At 32.1% G+C, this 22044-nt stretch overlaps 1 protein-coding gene across 2 annotated transcripts in view; it reads left to right on the forward strand.

Moving 5' to 3' along the window:
* The first annotated feature begins 9444 nt into the window (after positions 1 to 9444).
* LOC124366238 (metabotropic glutamate receptor) overlaps positions 9445 to 22044 on the forward strand; it is a 34155-nt gene continuing 21555 nt past the window's right edge. For both annotated transcript variants that reach the window (XM_046822632.1, XM_046822633.1), the window contains exons 1-5: positions 9445 to 9647; positions 14614 to 14756; positions 15998 to 16168; positions 16977 to 17121; positions 21092 to 21343. In XM_046822632.1, the coding sequence (XP_046678588.1) occupies positions 9446 to 9647; positions 14614 to 14756; positions 15998 to 16168; positions 16977 to 17121; positions 21092 to 21343 (913 nt within the window). In that variant the 5' untranslated portion in view covers position 9445. The remainder of the gene's footprint in view (positions 9648 to 14613; positions 14757 to 15997; positions 16169 to 16976; positions 17122 to 21091; positions 21344 to 22044) is intronic.

Here is a 22044-nt window from a genome sequence, read left to right on the forward strand (position 1 = left end):
ATATAATTACTTAATACTTGTCAGTGGGGACCATTTTTCAAAAAATTAATAAAAAGAAAAATGTAATAATGAAAAAAGTTAATAGTTGACTTAAAGGTTGACTGATATAGTAAACATGTACAGATCAGACAACCAAAACTGTCATAATATAGTTACATAAGAATACATAAAATTAACAAACTATAAACGTAGCAATAGGTGTTCCAACAATAAGCATTACAACAATGATGTTAAGGAGAATCATGAGAACCAAAAAGGAAATTATGTAACATAGGTAAATCAGTTAAGGTGGCAACCCTGTAGTTTTATATTTTTGTAGCTACAGACCTACATCACTGCTGTCTCACCAATTGCCTTCCGCTCCTGTTCCTGCAGTTGCTATGTCAACTTAACCTCTAAACCCAATTATTAGAAGGTAAATTTTCAACGAAATAAGCAGTAAATCATTAAATTATAGAATAAATGAGTATGCCTGTCAGTATGCAAAAGAATGTTTAGTTAAAAATTTGCATATTTTTTTGGAATACCTTATATGCATTATGCACGTGATTGTTAGTGAATTAGTGGAATATTAATGTGCAAGATCGTACAGGCTGCCTGCCCGTGTAGCCTAATTTCCAATAAAATATTTAATTAGAAATTACAATGTTTTAAATTTCTTTGTTAACTAATTCATTATTTGCTAACATATTTGTAGTCTCTGTACCAATATGAAGATTGTGGAAATAAACTTGTATTTCATTTCATATTTAGACAGATTTCATTTGCAGATTAAATGTTACCTGAAGCTTCATTTCTACATCAACAAGTATGTGTTCTATAATGTCTTGTTGGTGCATGTCCAACCATGGAGATTGAATTTAGAGTTTAGCTCCAGTTCACCTTCCTTTTATTGCAGCCTCTAGTATCTGACGCTGTCTCAGACTTGACTCTTGGGATCTGGAGTCATGTTCGCCTGAAGAGTTCCAAAGAAAATCGACGATCAAGAAGCTCAAAACGAAGCGTTTACACGGTTTCGAAATCAGAAACACCTATAAATATGTGAAGTGGTAGTCTCATTGTCCCATCAGATACATAATTAAGTGCACTACGATGTCATAGACACAATCTCTAAGAACAGTGAAGCAACCGAGTCTTCTAAACATAACGTAGTTATGGTATGAAGGGGTGATTAAATTGAATTTTGACGTTAGCTTCAGTTCACCTTCCTTTTATTTCAGCGTCGACTTTCTTTGGATCTCTTCAGATCTGAGTCCAGATTTCAGGAGTCAAATCTGAGACAGCGTCAGATTTCAATTGAATCAACACTTCCTACTATAGCTACGTTATAAAGACATTGACTGAACATCATAGAATAATATCACCTTAGTAGGCTAACACGGTGAAGCAACCGAGTTTTCTACATAAAACACAACTATGGTAAACATTTTTGATTTCACTGAATTTCGATTTTAGCTCCAGTTCACCTTACGTTTATTATAGCGTCATCTTTCTTTTGATCTCTTTAGATGAACATGACTAAATCCAATATAGAAGTACGTCTGAGACAGCACACCAGACACTGCAAATAAATGAAAGGTGAACTGGAGCTAAACTCAAAATTCAATTGAGTCAACCCTTCATACCATAGTTTACACACTTACTTGATAGTTGTAGTTCAGCAATTGGCCCAGCAGTGGGCTTCTGCAGGTCATACTGCCCCAGGGAAGGGTCAGGATTTGTTTAATTTGGTTGTGAGCTTGAACAATGTGTAAAAAGATCCTCCAAACTGTTAAAATCAGTTTAGAACCAAAAATGTTTTTATCTCAGTCTTTAATTTCTTCACACAGTTTAAATTTTTCAAACAAAAGGCAGAGCTTAAAAAATATTTCTGCCAGCATAATCTGGGTTTTCCTCAAAAAGAGTTAGCCTATGATGCACAGCAAAAGTGTTTCTGTTCCTAGTATTGTATGAGTGTAAATCATTACAATATTCAACATTTTGTGATTTGATGTACACTGCACATTCATAAATGTACATACACGGAACAGTTTAAAATACTTAAAGCAATTAATACATTTCTACAGTGAGTTTGGGGCGTTACACCTAACATAGCTCTGATTGCCTGTTTTGCAAAGTGAAAATTTGTTTGATGTTTTTTGTTTTCCCTCCACAGAGAATGATTGAATAGGAAACGTGTGACCCTAGAAGGCAGTGGTAAAAGCTTTTTACCAGACCTTGATTGTTTAGCCTCGAAAGACACCTAAGAACAAAAGTGCCCTTAGACAATTTTCTGCGACTTTTTCCAAACCGCCTACCCTAGTCCATGTTATCGTCCAATACCACCCCCAGCAGCTCAGCTGAATCAGAGATATTCACTTCCGTTTCACGAATAAACAATGATGAGTCCAAAAGTTTTTTGAAATTTTAATTTGTTTTGTTTGAATGCAAATGTATTTTGTTTTCTCGGGGTTCAATTTCAGGCTGTTTTTGGAAAAAAGATGGCTAATTCATTGGTTTTGAGAAAGTTCTAATTCTAGAGTTTCACAGTCCCTACTTTTGGTCACAAGAGTGGTATCATCCGCAAACATAAACAGGTTTTATTTTGGGATGTGATTTGAGATATCGTTAATATAAATCAAAAAGAGAAGAGGACCCAGAATTAATCCCTGTGGAACTCCATTTAGGATCAATTCTGGCTTTGACTGGACGGATTTAATTTTGGATTTTGTTTTGTGCATAATTTCGACGGTATGATTCATGTTTGACAAGTGGCCAAAACCTGAACGCCCAGGGCCGAATGTTTGCCAATAACAATGTCTGCATTGATACAGTCAAAGGCTTTTTGAGAGATCTGCAAAACATGCCATAATAGTCTCCCCCGCCTCCGCTGCCCCCATGCACACATTCACAAAATCAATCAGAGCCTATGTTACATGGAGATTGGTTGAACGTCATTGAAGCATATCACTTAGTAGGCTAACACAATTTCTCTTTAGTCTGCCGGTAGGTCGTCACAATATATGTATCTTGGTCTGACCATCTATCATAGCCGAGCTATATACTAGAAAATTGTAATGTAAGCTATGCTTGTAACGCGTCATATGCAAGACGTACTCCTACCTTGTAAATCTTAGTAATTTATTTTTTATTACTAATTTCAATGCTATGTTAACGGTGGATTGCAATAGTTTATTTACTATTTTAATTTTTACACTTAATTCTTTTAATTTATATTGTTCACGATCGGCATGTTACGATCATGTTAACTCTATTGAGCACCAAATAATGAAACTCATCGGCACACACGAGCCTATATGACTTATGTGGGACTAATATTGTATATGAAGTGTTAATGAGCGTGGCATGTTAATTATTCATAGAGATAAATATGACAATTTTATTTAATTTCATAATAGCATTAGGGTATATTGGCGCCAAAACTAAATAGTAAGATGTATCTTTTCGAGACGTTTAAGAATTGTAATTATTCATAATTTGCAAATTATCACCACATTTAGCTGGGCACAACCAAAATACACATCGGTGTAAAAAAAATTAAGTAGTCGGTTTTCTGAAATTTGAATGGGTTTCCATTGGAATAGCGTAAGAAGCTTACGAGTTCTGGGTTCCGACAAAGACGTTTTCTACAGGTATAAGGTGACCTTCGCTCTCTGCTGGAGATTACATTTGAGATCAAAGGCTTTTTTGGTCTGTGGTCGACCTTTCAGGGCGCCTGATCTTTGAAAAAACTGAGCTTTTCATTGTTTTCTTGGTAAATGTATTTTGCTGTAACAACATGCTATTGTACAAACCTATCACTATTATTTATGAACAAGAATTAGAAAAAAAAAACTCAAACATTAATTTAAGCTAAGAATTGGTCAAACTTAAATAAGCTAAAAGTTTTTGTTCCATCCTTAATAAATTGAACACTTATAACAATTAACACTTACTGTGTATTTTTCACGTTTTAGATAAGTTTAACATAAATTTCAATATACAATCTTCGGAGTGAGCCAAACTGCTCTTTCGTAATCAAACAATAAACCTTGAACACAGATTTCTCTATATCATTCTATTCGGTTTAATCTAGGAATCATATAATTTTTAAATCTAATCACTATCACGTACCTAATCGTACAAAATGAAGTCATTGCACACTAATGAGTTACCTTGTGCTTAAAAATTGCAGTTTATGTTTGGTATATTGCTGCATCATTCCATCTTCAAAGGTCTTGGTATATCTGCGCTTGCTTATTTTCTAAAGTTATGGTCACAGATGAATGGTCCATTGAGTCACGTTAGTGACAGGCCACTAGGTTTTATTGGATCCGTTATTTACTTTTAATATGCAATCGCACAATGTCAATTAAAATCAACTTCGATTGCCTTACGTGCAAATATTCATACTTTCTCCATTATATTTAATTTTATAACAACGTGTAATTTAATAATATTCAAACAAAGCAGCCATAATTTTAATAACATATTTCTACTATGCAAAACATAATATTGGCAGCGGAGAAAATTGACGCCCCTAATTACCGAGCCCTAAAAACGTATTTCCGCATAATTTAGTATTCATTGTCAAGTAAGATTGACAGCACGGTGAAAGGCCGCAGATTGAGTTCAGAGAGATGCAATATACAGCAGTTTCCGCCAGCAATGTTACATAGCCTACAGCTCGGGTGTGTCTCACTCACGTCTCACCTGCACCTTTACGCACGTATCTGGATTTTATTGCTTCACTTCAAGAGAATGTCTTAAGATACTTAACTATTTTAATAGTTTATCAGCATGAATAGACACAATTACAGGCTAGTACACATTTTAATTTTTTACATGGTAAATATTTCTCCCTATTTCAGAAAGAAAGTTGAGGAAACGTTTTTTTATTGCCCCCTAATGGTTTTTATTGTGCTTTTTTTGCAGAACTAAATTCCAATATTTTATGAATAACTAGCAGTTACTCACGCCTTTGCCCGGTTTGTTCGATCACGTCTAGTTCGAATGAATTTCGTCCACAATGTTGAGTTTGCTTTGTTGCAAAAATCAAGATAATGTGTTACAAAGTGTGTATTTATTGCAATTGGAATATATTATAGACTTGTTATTTTATGAAGGATATATATGTACATACATACGTCTAATAAGCCTACTTCTGTTAAAATGCGACTAAGAGGGTTTTTATAACGGCTTTTATATTGTACAGTAATTGTTAGATAGTAACTCTATATTTAATAGCTGCATTACAGTACTAACCAATCATTACATACCTAATATTTATTACAATGTGCAGTTAAAAGTATATTTGTCTTTAAAATATTCTTACCTGCATGAAATTCTGTGCTCAATAGCGATTCCAGAAAAAAAATTGACATAAAAAATAGTTTTGCTCTTTAATTTTAAGACTTTAAATTAAAACATTTTATAACATAAGTAAAATTTAATAAAGAAATGCCTGTGATGTCATAAAACAATTTTATAAAGGATATTTCATCCCTATTAACAGAGTCTTTCAATTAATATTTCACAACTTTAGAGAACAAGATGTGATTTGTGGAAATTTTAGTTATCAGGATATGTTTACACTCTGTGTTCAACAGCAGTTTTAGATATAATTAAAATAATGTGAGTTGTTACTATCACGTTTACTCATTACTTACAATATCATAAATGTAAACTAATTGAAAATTATGGTTAAAGTATTTTAATTATTATTAGAGTTAAGATATTTAAAGTAATATAGTTGGTCTGTCATAAAGCAATATTAACATAGAATAGTTGACTGTAGTTCACAGGCTCTTTCAACTTATACTAATACATAACATTTCTTTCTTATTTATCTGTTTTCCGTGAAAATTTTGCGATATGTAAATATTTATTCTGCTATTCGGGGCGTAGACGAATATAAAATATGGACACGTAGACGAATATAAAATCATATATCATTACATGAGTACAACCAATTTTTAGTTATAAAAGGTGTAGCTAACTCGACTTTGTTTCATCTACATAGATGAAATAAAATTCTGTTAAATGTTCATTTCACAAATAAACTAGCTTTAACCAATTAAAGATTTTAAAATTACCCTCTTCCCTTTCCTATTTTGGCAACACCAGATATACAAACTAAGCAAACCTCTTGTACCGAATTGAATCTTTATTTAAAAAGTAAAACAACAAAAATATTGTTCTGTACCACAAAACAGATAAATTAATAAAGAATTTAACAATTAATTAATAATAGAATATTAACGACTATAAAATTTACATAAATCAACATAATTCCATATATAAGAAATAATGTTATAAACACCAAAAAAATTGCATTAAGTAATCGTCCACTCTTAAGAAACCATATTTAAGAGAGCGATTTACACCTGCTGTATCATATCAGGGTCTCTCCAAGAGCATTTTGTACACTATAGCACGCTCCTGTGGCAAAGAGGCCCTTTAATAAAACTTATAATGTAAACACATTCTGATATATAATAGGAAAAAAATAAAGGGGTAACATTATTTTTGAAAAATAAATAACATGGAATAGATTAAAAGCATGGCCAAAGTGAGAGTAATAATCGACAGCAAGAGCTCTCTACTACACAAAATTGCTACTACAAATTAAGCCGTATCTAATTTGTGTCCGAAACAAGCCAATATCAACCCATTTTGAGAATTGTATGGGAGGAACATCAAGATAAACTAAGGGCAAAGTTGCTGAATGAAGCTATTTTGGAAAAACATTAGTTGTGAGTCCTATTTAAGACTTTAATGTAAGTGAACACCCTAGAACTCATTGGAAAATTTTTATGTTTGAAGAGTAATTTATGAAGAAAATCATTATGTAGGAGATATTGTGAAGTTTAGGAGTGAAATTGCATTAGTAAAGTTTTGACAGCTTGATATGTAGTTTTTGCAAGTAAGCAATGAAGGAGTTGGCTATTAACCATTATGAGACCTAATAACAAACCAGAAAATGGAACCATCTTTTTCAAATGGGGGAGTGCTGTGTGCTGGATATACAATTTTTACTCGAGCTATCACCACTCGTGACAATCTTGCGGTGTTGGTAAAGAGAAGTGAAAGAGAGTCACTGAGTAACTCCCAGTTGAGACTCTATCCTTCTCCGCACCGCACCGTGTGGACTGTCCTATGGGAAGATATGTCACAAACCGAATTATAGAGTTAAAATTTAATCCTTAATAGAACCCATATCTCTAGATTGGTGCCACCAAAAGCCTTGTTGTACCTTCCTGGAAGGTAATTAAAATCGCCCGCCCATCAGTCGCCTGGATATTCCAGCTTTATGATAGGACATATTTATGGTTCTGATAACAGGCACCACATTGACAGAGTTTTGTGGCCCCGCGTACATATCTCGTGGCAGGGAGAGGCAGATCACTGTAGTTGTATGAGAACCGCTAAATATTTATCTATCCGTACAAAGTTATTACTAATAAAAATGTATCGCTAGATTTATGATAGAGGTGGTGGGTGTTTGATCCGACTGCGCAACTAATTAGTTATATTTAAAACATTTAATAGTAGGAATGCGTTGCTCTTTTTCTTAGGGGCCTCTCAAAACTGATATAACTTGAAAGTTATTACTTCCTTTGGAGACTGCAAGCTTCATACTTTAACCAAGTGCTCCACCTTTTAAAATATGTCACATTTGTCCTTACAAAAGTAAAACAATTTTGACAGCAAATATCACTTCAATAATGAAGCTGTTACAGCTCTAGGTTATGATATTTCGTTTAAAAAATCCACTTCTACGAGCAATTTTATTCTTAAAATAGAAAATAAGGAAAAATTAGAACGCATAAACTCTTAATTGGTTTAACATTCAGGACGTAATTTAGAGGTTGCCGTTTTCAATAAACTTCGAACATTTTCAGGAATTTTCAAAGATTTAATGATGGGGTACCGAAAACCCTACTTTCTTTCATCACATAATCCAAAAGTCACTCTCTGTATGTACTGTTACAAAATAAGATCTGGGTTTTCTTCACATTTAAAAATCACTCACTTGATAAAATTAACAAACACAAACAAAACACCAATGCCGTATCCCTACGGCACTAAGTGTACGGCACTGAAACATATACCAAGTGGTTTAGCCTGATTACGAATAAACATACCTAAGAAGTCTCCACCAATAAAATTATAAAACACACTTTAACTTTTAGGTCAAGAACAACTCTTGCGTGTTTTAGGTGGCCTGCCTCCTAACCCTTTCCAACCATCACTAAACTCATTTCTTTTTCTCAGATGAGGTATCACGTTGCTACACATGAGCCATATTGATTTTTCCTAACCCGTACATTTGTATGGAAAAAGTAATTACAGCAAGACATAGTTTGTACTTGCTCTAAACACTACAAAACCTAGGCCGTCTATCCCCCCCCCACCCCCCCCCCCCCCCACCCCCCCCCCCCCCCACCCCCCCCCCCCCCCACCCCCCCCCCCCCCCACCCCCCCCCCCCCCCACCCCCCCCCAAGCTTATATAAACACTTGTGTACATACGAATACATATTTATCACGGTGTTTATTTTCACTTTGCCATAATTTGTGTCTTAATAAAACGAATTTACCAGAAATTGCAAATGGGAGGTTCTCCTAAATTTTGGTGACAGTCAAAAATATCTTTCAATATGGCAGTCAACTATAAAATATCTTATGGAACAGCGTATTTATTCTTGAAACTATTGACAAAAATCAACATCTTAACAAGTTTTTATTCTTGAACATTTTCTTTTTAACTTACTCGTTTAGAAGCTAAAGCCTATAATTTTTTTTTATCAGACGTTAAAAGATGTTTAAGAACCGCTAGGTAAGTAACTGCAGAATAGGCTCTAGCACTTAAATGTTGCTTTATATAAAAATTCTAAGGAAATTTACAGTGATTCATAAGATGGTTTCGTTCTAAAATATAACTTTGATATCATAAATAAAAATTTTTACTGTCACAACAAATTAGGTTAAGTGGCCTATTATTACTTTCCTGTAAAGTTTGTATCTTTTAGATACCAATGATAATACAATAAAAAGAACACTAATATTTTTACAATTATTTACTAGTACGGTAATACATACATATATGAATTATGATATTATGAATATAAAGTTTAACTGTCACAATAAAGTAGGTCAAGTCCAATATTACAAATTACCTGTAAATTGTGTAGTTTGTTAGATTGCAATGATGATACAATAAAGAGAACAATAATATTTATACAATTATTTATTGGTATGGTAATTTATAATTCAATATAATTATATTATACAATTTTATTGTTTTATATAAAATTAATAAAAAAACAATACTTAACTCAGAAACATTAATGCAGAACTTTATATGTATGGGATGAACACTAAAAGTTAGAATGCGTGCTTGGTGAACTGTAAGACGTATATGGACTGAGAAGATAATTACTTTACATGATTTTCAAAGGGCTTATGATGGTCCACGAACGTTCGGATACGGTGACGTGCGGTCCTGTGATGCCTCAGGGAGGGATCCAAGCCCTGGAGACCATGTTGTATACCCTGGATATCGTTAACTCCCAGGGAATGTTGCCCTTTACACTCGGAGCTCACATCCTGGACGATTGTGACAAGGATACGTACGGCTTGGAGATGGCAGTAGACTTCATCAAAGGTCAGCTATATTTTTTTTCATTCTTCCTTAGCCTGTTAATCTTGAACTATTAGTTCGTCTGTACAATTCAGAAAGCAGAGTTAATAGATGGTTCTTATGTATCGGACAGATAAAGAACTTAAAAGAAAACAAAATGTACTGTTTTTATCTTATCTATATTTATATCTATATTTATTCTTAGTGTCGTTAAAGCTATATTTGTTAGATCTTCAATTATAAAACACACACACATTTTAACAAAAAAATATATTTTATTTCAAGGCATCAGGTTATCCCAAAAAGCCTGAACTTACCGTATTTCAAAGTAATAGCAACTGGTTTATTGCAATTACTAATTCTTCAACAGTAATCTCGAAACTCTGATATTCTGGATTCTGGATCATATTTTAACTAATAATAAGTGTTCTTTACTTTTTTATTTTTATTCCAGTGTCAGAAAATATTGTGTTTTTTAATTTATGGATAGATTTAATTTATCACTGTTGTATCTAAAGGGACTGTATTTAAATGTAAATAAATTTAAAATTTATTTGGAACGATTTTAGCCTTTTTCCTGGCTATTCAATGTTAAGTTAATGCTCATTACGACTCTCAGGCTATACTACCCCACTTTGCCTACAATTTCGTCGTGATCAATGACATGAATGTTGAATAATAGGGTAATTATGGTTAATTATCAAAACCAAAAAGCCTTAAGACTTATGTAATTATTAGTAATATAAAATTCATAGAATCAATGTACAGATAGTTGTTGGAAAGGAAGTTTTGTATTACAATCCGAGACAAACATCCTCCGGATGTAAGTAGATACGCACATCCGCCCAGACGCCGATGGTGAACAAACAGGAAATGCTTGCTTAAGCAGCGGAAATGCTTATATATAAAAAACCGTGCAACGATGTAAGGGGCAGCCATGCTGATATGAAAAATTGCTACTCACCAATTATGATGGAGAGATTTGGAAGAGGCGTGGTCAATGAGCTGGCGGGAGAAGAACATCAAAACTGAAGAACAAGGAAGGAGGTGGAAGTCGAGGCCGGGAATTCGAAAGTGAAGTTCGGGAGTGTTTGTGTTCGTGTGCGGAAAAATATCTCTAGGCGTAATAAGTGTGATGTGAAATAAAATGTAAGTAATTTTATGAACTTAGTATATTTTAGGGTTCATTAATCATTTTCAATTCCATATCTATTTAAATGTTCACAATTTCGAAAATGTAAATTCATGTAAATGTTTAGCTATTTAAAAGAAAGTTTCTCACGTTAGTCTATGAACTCATAATTATTGCAACACTACAAAATTTACTAGTAAATGTTATAATGAATTAAATTTAAAATAAATTGTAATGAGTAAATTAATATGAAATATGTCTTCAAAGTATTAAGGTATTAAAATTTGTGCTTAATATATCGGTTGACCCAATCAATTGTTAATTAAAATTTTTAATCAATTTAAAGAGATGTTGTCAAAATAAAATATGTGTTGGCTCATTTGAGGGTATTTGTACTGCCAATCTAACCTATTATTAAATCCTCTCACAGCAACCCTTGCTCATAGTATGTCACAAGCTTAATCTTAAACTAAACCAAACTTAAAAACCTTACAAAAGTAATAGCAACTGGTTTATTGCAATTACTAATTCTTCAACAGTAATCTCGAAACTCTGATATTCTGGATTCTGGATCATATTTTAACTAATAATAAGTGTTCTTTACTTTTTTATTTTTATTCCAGTGTCAGAAAATATTGTGTTTTTTAATTTATGGATAGATTTAATTTATCACTGTTGTATCTAAAGGGACTGTATTTAAATGTAAATAAATTTAAAATTTATTTGGAACGATTTTAGCCTTTTTCCTGGCTATTCAATGTTAAGTTAATGCTCATTACGACTCTCAGGCTATACTACCCCACTTTGCCTACAATTTCGTCGTGATCAATGACATGAATGTTGAATAATAGGGTAATAATTATGGTTAATTATCAAAACCAAAAAGCCTGTTTATCCTCCCTATAATTTCAAATTTATCTTCAATATTAGTAATAGACATAGAAGAGACTTGGCCACATTACTATCAGTTCCAGTTCATCGATCTAACATTTGTAATAGGTCGTACTGTTCAGACGTGTCGCCTTCGGGTCGCTCTTGTCGATGATTAGATGTATTAAGGGCCGGGCACGTTTCGGGGTGGTGGTTAGGGGCTTGTTGCTGGGGGCTGTGGGGGTGACGGGTGGTACCGCTTGTTGCGGTCATGTGGTCAACCGGTGTTTTAGAGTGATTGAATGTCCTTGCATCTAGTTATTAATTTAGAATTTGTATTGCATTTATAACATACACATACAGTAGTTTCTTTTCTATTGTAAGTTTAGAATCCATTTTTATATACAGATATGTATGTTATGTTTATTTAAAACTGTACAGGTTAAGCAATTTTGTTATACATTTCATTGAAAGTATAAGTTATTAACTAAACAAAAACTGTATCAAACAATTTTAGAATTTACTGAATGCGATATGACTATGAGTGGTAAAGAGTTCTTGGTAGCCCTAAATCCGCCACTTTATTAAGGAATTTTTCATTTTGTTTAATTTTTCATTCAATACAATTTTATCATTATTTAACGAATACTGAACGTATACTCACAATTAGGTGCATTTTATTCCGGAACAAAAGCCGATCAGCACTGTATAATGGTTAAAATACGTATGATAAAACCTCCAGTCAAACGGTAAGCCTCCTGTATATATACATAAATATTTGTTTTATTTTATACATATATATATATATATATATATATATATATATATATACACATAAAAAGTGCTGACACAGACCGTTTTACTTAACGGAGACGACACTGTGCTCGGTGTTGTATGTGTAGCCTTACCGTCTGAAAAATAATATAACTATTAATTGTATTATACATCAAATTTAGCTCAATTCATATTTTAATGACTGATCCAGTTACAAATTATTAATATTATTTTTACACCCAATTTTTAAGTGGTTTCGTCACAGTAAACTAAAATTTGTTTATTAGTATACTTCATCTGAAGCGCTAGTTATCATTTGTGAGCGGAGAGGAGGAACTGATGCTACTAATTGCATACGCTAATATTATTGTTCTGTTTGTGTTGGTAGTATAGTCAATTAAAATCACAATTGATCATTGTTTGTGTGTGTTGGCGTTTATCATACAGATTGGGGTGTTTTCAATGTGGGGCTTTAACATCGTTTGACACGTTGTGTTATTGTTTGTTATAATTTTCATTTGCCATGCATGTGATGGAGTTTACAATCATGATGAGTGTTTTGGTATTGTCTGCAATATGCAGATTTACCATGATAACGAGAATTAATATTACTATTGTAATAGGTTTTGCCTCCTTGATGATGTAGTCTTCTCAGCAATAGAATCAACGCAAAACTGAATCAAAGATGAATTGATATTAACCTTTTCGTATAGGTGGATATGTCTCTTTGAGGCTTGTAACTTCCTCAGTAACCTCGTCGACCCAAACTGATTCTTGAATGAATTGAGATTAACTGCTTCCTGTAGGTGGATCTGCTTCGTAGCAGCTGTGACCATATCGGCTACCATATCGACACAAAACTGATTGAGGAATTAATTGAGATTGACCACTTCCTGTAGGTGGATGTACTTACTAGCAGCTGTGAACATATCAGTCATCATAACACAAAACTGATTCAGAAATGAATTGAGATTGATCACTTCCTGTAGGTATATGTGCTTCTTAGTAGCTGTGACCATTTCTGTCATCATAAAGACAAAACTAATCGAGAAATGAATTGATATTGATCACTTCCTATAGGTGGCTGTATCTTCTTGCGGTTGAGACCTTTTCATTACTCGTATTAACACAAAACTGTTTCAGTTATAAATTGAGATTAACCTCTTCACATAGGTGGATTTCTCTCCTTTCGGTAAAATAATTGCAAGAGCCTTACCTATAGAAAACCGATTGAGGAAAGAATAACCACTTCCTATGCGTCTCCTTGAGAGCTGTAACCTTTGCAGTAACCACATAAACACAAAACTTCTTCAATAGCAAATTGAGATTAACAGCTTACTATAGATAGACGATTCTCCTTGGAGCTGTTATCGATAGAATCCTGATTCAAGAATTAATGTAGATTAACAGTTTCCTAAAGTTAAATGTGTCTCCAAACTCAAGGATGTAAACCATTCCAACATTTTATAAATATATTTTTTCCCTTTTCGGCTATCCTGCAATTTCCCACTTAATTTTCTTCGGATTGGAGCTACCATCGATGATCAGATCTAAGTTTAGAAGGCGAAAAACAATCTTTATATCCTCCAGTTTATCTTAGAAGTCACCAATGTTTCGGTAAGCGTTAAATAGCAATCACTGAAAATGTTTTTTGGTTCCTCACCCATCAGAATCCTGAGATATACAGTAACTATGTTGGATCACCATATGACGGTCTTGCCTAAGGTTTTCGTAAATTCAATTTACATCCATTACTTCATGAAAATACTCGCTGATTATGTACAAAATAATCACATGATCGCGGAAAAGCTGGTAGATACTACATCCAAGTTTCTCTGATACACTCTGTAAAACAGGATATAATAAATATAACTGATAAGGTTTAAATATTACGATGCATGGTGTTTATATTTGAAAATTTGACAGCAATTAAGCGAGAAACTATGAGTAATGAGTTATAAATACAAGTTTCACATAAATTGGAAAACTTATACTGCATTTTTAGTTGAAATATTTTACACCATTTTTCATTAATCTGAAAAAAATTATAGGTGTTACTGTTAGTTACAAAAAATACATGATTTATCCAGGGTTGTCACAAGATTATAATTTGTACCCATTATTGCTAACATGCTTGCAAGTTATAATTAAGAGGAACTCTATATAATAGCTCATAACTGTTTGTAATTATTGTAAAATGAATGCTTGTCGTAGGATCTATCAGCAACATAGACGATGCTGAGTACCACTGCAACAAGAGCTCCGTCAGGAAGGTTATTTCTGGTGTAGTGGGCGCAGCATCCAGTGTAACTTCTATACAGGTGGCCAACCTGCTTCGGCTATTCAAAATTCCCCAGGTTAGCCAACATTATCATACTTTCAACCCTTGTAATGGTATGTACCCAAAACAAAATAGAAAGAGTTTTAATGTTTTAAAACAACAAATAAGAACAATAGTTAAGCTTTACCCCATTTTACAAGGACTTACTGGAAACAGAACCTTTTACACATGTTGCCCTAGAAACTTAAGAATATATACACACATAAATATTATAACATTTAGAAATCTGATTAACTGTTTACACATAAATATATGGTATAAAAACACTAATGCATTTGTTTAATTTTATTTTAATAAAACGCTTCCATTTAACCTGTAAATCTTGCATCCATCATTGAAATCTCATTAGTTGGATTCTTGCATTATAACTTGCATTATTCTTGTTACTTATATAAGTATAAGAGTTATTCTCAAAGACTATCAAAAATCAAAAGTATATATTTCATCATAAGGTAAAAATGTATGACTATAGACATTTTCAGAGTGAAAACACGCATACACTAAAAATTTATTTCAAATAATTTATAGTTTTGTAAATATAAATAATCCTAAAAATGTTTTTAAAATTATCATTTTCAAAATAATAATATTCTTACAATTGTTTTTCCACTAAATATTTACACTAACAGCTACAATAGCTGAAGTTCTATATTATGCTTTGCATTTAACAAACTAAGGTCATTCAAAAATATATCTTGCTTAGTTGGGCATAATTGAAGAAGTATGTAAAATAAAACTTTTAAATTAACTGGAACGGAATTGACTGTTAATATGTTATTGACTAATGACATACCTAATTACTGTTAATAGTTATGTTTAACAGTAGGAGCAGTATAGTATAAAAACATATTTTTAAAATGTAATGGTGCTTTTACTATACGCTTAAGACTCCATGACTTATTTTACAGTGTTTAACTTATTCATTGCGGACATATTAAATTACTCATAACAACTTCAGTCCAATAAAACCATATAGGATATGGAAAACGGGAACTGCAGTAAAAGTAAGAATATTTCAGGAGGAATCGTCCTCGTGGCAGTCAAAGTAGCACACATTCCTATGAAGTTATCAACATATCGTTATAAAATATAACAATGTCCTTACCAAATGTTCTTTACATTCATAGTGTATTCTCTTGCAATCATTTTGATTTTTGTATATTAAAATTTAAAACAAAATGGCTGCAGCCGTTGAAATAACCATAGTAATGGCAAAATAAAGATATAAACGAATACTGAAATAGTTGTGTGTAACAGGTATCATTCTGGTCTACAAGTCCGGAGCTTAGCAACAAGCAGAGGTTTGAGTACTTCTCTCGGACCATCCCCTCAGATCATCATCAGGTCAAGGCCATGGTGGAGATCGTCAAGCGACTAGGCTGGAGCTACGTGTCCATCGTATACGAGGAATCCAACTATGGCATCAAGGTTACATTGAAACCATCTAGGATATACCGTATTCCTTATTCTAGCCTCTAGTGAATACAGAAGTTGAGCGTGGTCATCCTCGTTTGCTTGACCATTGAACTATTTTGTGTTTGCTAGCAGGTTTATATAAAGTTTATATAGTTCTTTAAAAGTTGGATGATTGCACACATAAAACATTAATTGCATTTAAAAATTAAGTAACATAATACTTATTTTTATTATATCTGTTTATAATCAGATAATGTTAAAAATAAGAAAAGTGTTTGTTGAAACAAAAAACTAGTTCTAAGCATTGTTAGAAATACTTAACATAGTTCTTGTTATGTTTGTTTATATAATGTATGTATTAGAGGTGTGTTTAAAATTATTAGTAGCCTAATCTAAAGATTCCCAATAAGGATGTAGGATAGCATGGCAAATATGACTAGTGTCAAAGTATTGTGAAAGTTGTGAGTCTTTAGGCCTAGTTGTTCGCACTGAACGAAAGGGACATAAAGACTGCAAGAGTGAGTTAAATTTGGGAAATGTAAAGATGATTCTGTTGTACGGTTGTCAGTGTATATATGTGAATAAATTAATTCCATCGATTTACACAAGTTTAGAGATATTCGATCAGTGTTAAGAACCAGGCGGGCGGTTTGATATACACATTGTACAATTTCACTTGTAACACCATTTTATTACATAACAAATAATAGGAGCATAACATTCTTTTAAGAAATTAAGATACTTATAATTTGTAGCAAAAAACTTGATTAAATACATGGTTAAACGAATTTGCTTTATAAAATGGTATATCTTGTTACAGGCTTTTGAAGAACTGGAACTACTTTTGTCAAAATCAAACATCTGCATAGCTGTGAAAGAAAAACTCACGAAGGATTCTGGCGTGGCTGAAGAGACAGCTTATGATAATGTCGTTCTCAGACTTCAAACTAAGCCTAGGGCTAGAGGTAAATGAGATATTCTCATTAAACAGAAAACTTATATTATGAGAGTAATAGGCTATGTCATTCCTAAGCCACGTTCGGAGTTATCAAAAATACCAGTGTAAACTTAATCTGTAAACATTAAAAAATCTGAAAGTTTACGTAATAAAAGTTCCAAGACATTCGAATATCATTGTATATATCAATTGTATAGTCAGCAAAAAATTAATCTATGAGACTCTTAAACATTTAAAATGATCGATAAATCCCTCTTGTAATACACAAATATATTATTTTCATTACCTTAAAGTGTAAATCCCAATTTATAAAAACAATATTTCTTGTAAATAATGGAATTCCGGAATATAATATTTAAATCTAGAGGAATGATTTTTATACACTATTAAAAGGGAAATATACACAAAACCTTATAAAAATACAATGTTAAAACAGTAAAATATCTATCAATATTTTAAACCACGCATAATTATTCTTATACGTTAAATAATAAAGAAATAAGCATTAAATATATTATATATTTTAAGAAATGCTATTAATACTACAGTAGAGGCCAATTCTAATGATTAAGCAGATATTTTTGTATGAAGAATTTATAAATATACATTCAGACGTTAAAAGCTTGATTACGGATTAAGAGAAAAGTTTAAATAATAAAATATTGTTCGTTAATAGGTTATTAATTTTGTTTGCCATCTTTATACCTTTAATTCCATTACAATAATGCAAATAGTTTTTTAATAATTTATTCATTAGACTTCTCATTTTTATTGCTATGATCACATGTAAACAACTTTTATTTAAGCATTATTTACAAGTTGATTAACTTTTTCATATTACTTTCTAAATTCCACATATTTTTTTATTTTCAAACTAGAACATATTTTTAAATTTCTTTAAATCCATACTGTGTTCAACATTTTAATTTTCATAGTTTAAAATGTTTTTTAACTTTGTACAATCTTTTAAATTGTTTATCTCTCTATCTTTCATTTGTTATTTACTACTTCTTAAAAAACCTTCATCATAATGAGGACAATGTATTAACCAAACAATTAATTAAGTTTTTTTATTTGTAAAGAGTTTCACAATAATTGCTTATAAGCAGTTATTGTAATTAATTAATAATTATTGACGACTAATTACCATCAAAGAATATTTCTATATTATAGATAGATTTAACATTTATTTTAAACATATTTTATGATAATTTCTGATGATTGTATTTACTCTAAACAGATTTTACCTAAATACCAATATGTTGATACTAAACATGATTTTATTAAATCAAACCAATTTTACATTGATTTACAAAGATTTCATAATGAATAGATTTTATATTGATTCTCAACAGATTTGATGTTGTTTCTCAACTTAAATATTAACTTATAGTGAAACCCTCTAAAAGTTTTCAATTATAAATTGTATTGTAGACAGTAAATTACTTGTGGTTTTGGTTGTAACGTTATAAAATGATCTTATTATTACTTTTGCAATTATCTACTGCATTTAGGAAATAATTAGTTTCATAAATTGATTTTCTCAGAATGTACGCCGGAATCTGTATAATATTATCCACTTATAACTCGCGGCTGTGAATAACAGTTATATACATAACCCTTTTTAAATCGCACAACAAACGAACACAATAAAAAAACAAATATAGAAAATTTTTGTAGATATGACATTAGGTAAATTATTAACTTAATTATTAGCTGGTAAAGTATTCTTATATTTAATGTATTAATATGTAATTTTTAGAACAAATGGCATTCGAAGTTCGGTAAAAATATTTTGGATGTGATTGTTTGAATTATGTGCTCCTGTCACTAAAATATACTATGTGTGATCGATTTGAAATTAAACAATATGTTTCAAAATATGCTTTCTTCAGTTCAAAATTATTTGTGGTCTGCTTCATGTTGTATCATACGTTCTCTCGCTAAGAAAACTAAAAAGTACAAGTGCAACTGAATCTTTCTAGCTATAACATAAAAAAATCCTGTTCTTTCACACGGAAACTCACAATTTAATATGTTCCAATGACCGTTACTTACCTCATGCATGTGACATGCAACACTTAGAATTTGCCAGTGGTGCAGTGTAGCGTTTAGAGCGGTTAACGCAAGATAATAGAATCAAACAACGTTGAGCGTGGCTGCTGCTTGGATGGGTGCCTGCTAAGCGATCCTGTCCTTGCAAGCACTCCGCCTGCCCGGCCATTAGTGGTGGTTCGGAAGTCACCTCTAAGCCATTAGGTCCCAGGTTAAGTGTTACAGAGGCTTCCTAGCACTAACCTCGCCTGTTAAAATAAGACATCCTTTGTGATTTTTGAAATTGTTATGCCTATGACTTCCCTGATGTTATTGACCTAGTAGGTGCGGGAGAAGACGCGGGTAACTGCTAGTTTTATATAAAATGATTACAGTTTAACATTTAATGTACAATCTTGGAGTATTGGAAAAAACTTTATTTTACTATCACTGGTATAAATGAATAAAACATTTATCAATATAACTATTATTTTTGCGCAAGGCCTTTCGGAATCAATGTTCCCATCATCAAGCACTTTACAAGTAAAATAATGATTAAATTTTACTAAATTTAAGATATATTATAATAAAATATAGTAAAACAATTTGGGTATATGATTAGCTATTATAAAATAATGAAATATAATTACATTTCAATTTTTAACAGTAGTAGTAGAAAGTAATATTGCAGTAATATTGACAGTATATATACATGTCTTTAATTTGGTAAATCACAATTACTGTGCAAGGTGAAGATTAATTTTTTTTCCTTTATATTACATTGCAAAATGTTTCGTTCTGGGAAATAGCTAGTTAGATTATTATTCTATATGTTCTCAAATAAACAATATTATGTTCTGGAATCATAACTTTCACACTCAAAATTCATTTTATATTGAGATTTAAATTCATAAAAAAACGATTACTATACAGTATAAAACAGCTGAGAGAAAAATACAAAAAACGATAGGATCTATTGTTAAATTAACCATTCCAGTACATTTAGGATTCATCATTCATAATATGAAACCACAGTGAAACCATTAATTAATTAAAGACCATTACAAACAATTCATTACTTCTAAATCGATTCTCTACTAAGAATTATTCCCAGTTCAATTAATTCCTTTAGTGTGGTTGAGTTCTGAGTTTAGTTGTGGATTATGATTGAATTTGACAGAGGGCTTTGTATAATTAGCTAACTGAAGCTTAATATAATTAGACCAATACCACCTACCTCTGTAATTCAAAACTCACGTTATATAGTAAAAATTTAAATACGAGTGTTGTCTGAATATACTTTTTCAACATTGATCTTCTAAATCGTAGAAAAGTACGTAACAGCTGGCTCCTTTCTAGTTATACAATAAAAATTATTGGTGAAAAGAAGAATTTACTTTAAAATGTGAATTTAAATCATTATTATTCATCAGCAATACGAAACAATTAGTAAAGTAATATAATTTCATGCTTTTAAAAACTATTAATATGTTATAATTAGTCATTAAAATGGAGGTAGCTAGTCTGTCGCGGACGGTACAGCGAAGTATTTAACTAGCCACTGGCAGTTAACTGCATTGTTAACTAGTTTATCGTAATTAATAAACAGATTACTAATTTGTTATAACATTAGTTTTGTTGAAGAAGCCATAATATTTACATTAGGACAGGAGGTGGCTGGGTGGTTGTGGGTCGTACGACGATGTATTGCCACTGGCAGTTTCTCAATGTTAACTAGTTTATCATAGTTAATAATCAGATTACTAGCTTGTTATAACATCAGACTTGTTGAAGGAGCCATATTATTTACATTAGACCAGGAGGGGGATGCGTGGTTGTGGGTCGTACGACGATGTAGTGCCACTGGCAGTTTCTTAATGTTAATTAGTTTATCATAATTATAAACAGATTACTTGCTTGCTGTAACATCAGCTTTGTTGAAGGAGCCATAATATTCGCGTCGGACCAGGAGGTGGCTGGGCTGATGCGGGCTGTACGCAGATGTAACGCCACTGGCAGTTTCTCCTGGATAGGCAGCGATGGATGGTCAGCTCGTAGTTTGGTGTCTGAAGGAAGCGAGCCAGAGGTGGAGGGTACTCTGTCTGTCCAACCTCAGTCCAACCCGGTCAGGGGATTCGACCAGTACTTCATGAATCTGACAGTGGAGAATAACCACAGGAATCCTTGGTTTGTAGGTGAATACATAATTGACTCTGTAATATTAAGAACGGTAAGATGTAGTAAGGCAATGCACAAGACGCTGTGATTTGTTCTCAGTCTTTACTTTAACCAACACTGTTTGGTAATTCGGTTCAGTGAGTCGTAATTCCTGTGAAGAGTTCTTAAACGAATGTCTGTAATTTGTCCATACTACACCAATCGTGGATTGCTTGCTGAAGGATCAGTTGAACTGTATATGCTTCTATGATAAATAATTAGTTCTCATAGAAAGAAGTTCCTAATAGTATGAATACAATATTACCTGTATAAGGCATGATGTCTAATGTTAAGTATTAAGAATTTGTGATTAGTAAAATTTTCAATCAGAACCAATGGCTTCTCGTCGTTCAAACGTTGCTACTTTTTGTATTAAAATAAGGCTTTCGATTAATTAAATTTTTTCAATGAACAAGGAATAAAACTTCATAATGAAGTAGTATAAAATTAAATTTTATACGTCTTTGACACAAGTCGGAGGGAGAAATAAATCCCAGCCGACTATATGTGTTTAACTTGCCATAGTTATAACACTGCATCGGTAGGTAATCTGCTTGTATTATTATTGTGAAAAAACTACATTTTGTAAAGGAATTTGGGATTTATTGGAAATTATAAATTTTATATATATTTTACTTTCTATTTCATGAATGAAACATTAGTATTTTTGATATTAAAA

This window comes from Homalodisca vitripennis, chromosome 7, assembly GCF_021130785.1.
Source record: "Homalodisca vitripennis isolate AUS2020 chromosome 7, UT_GWSS_2.1, whole genome shotgun sequence".
NCBI classification, from domain to species: domain Eukaryota; kingdom Metazoa; phylum Arthropoda; class Insecta; order Hemiptera; family Cicadellidae; genus Homalodisca; species Homalodisca vitripennis.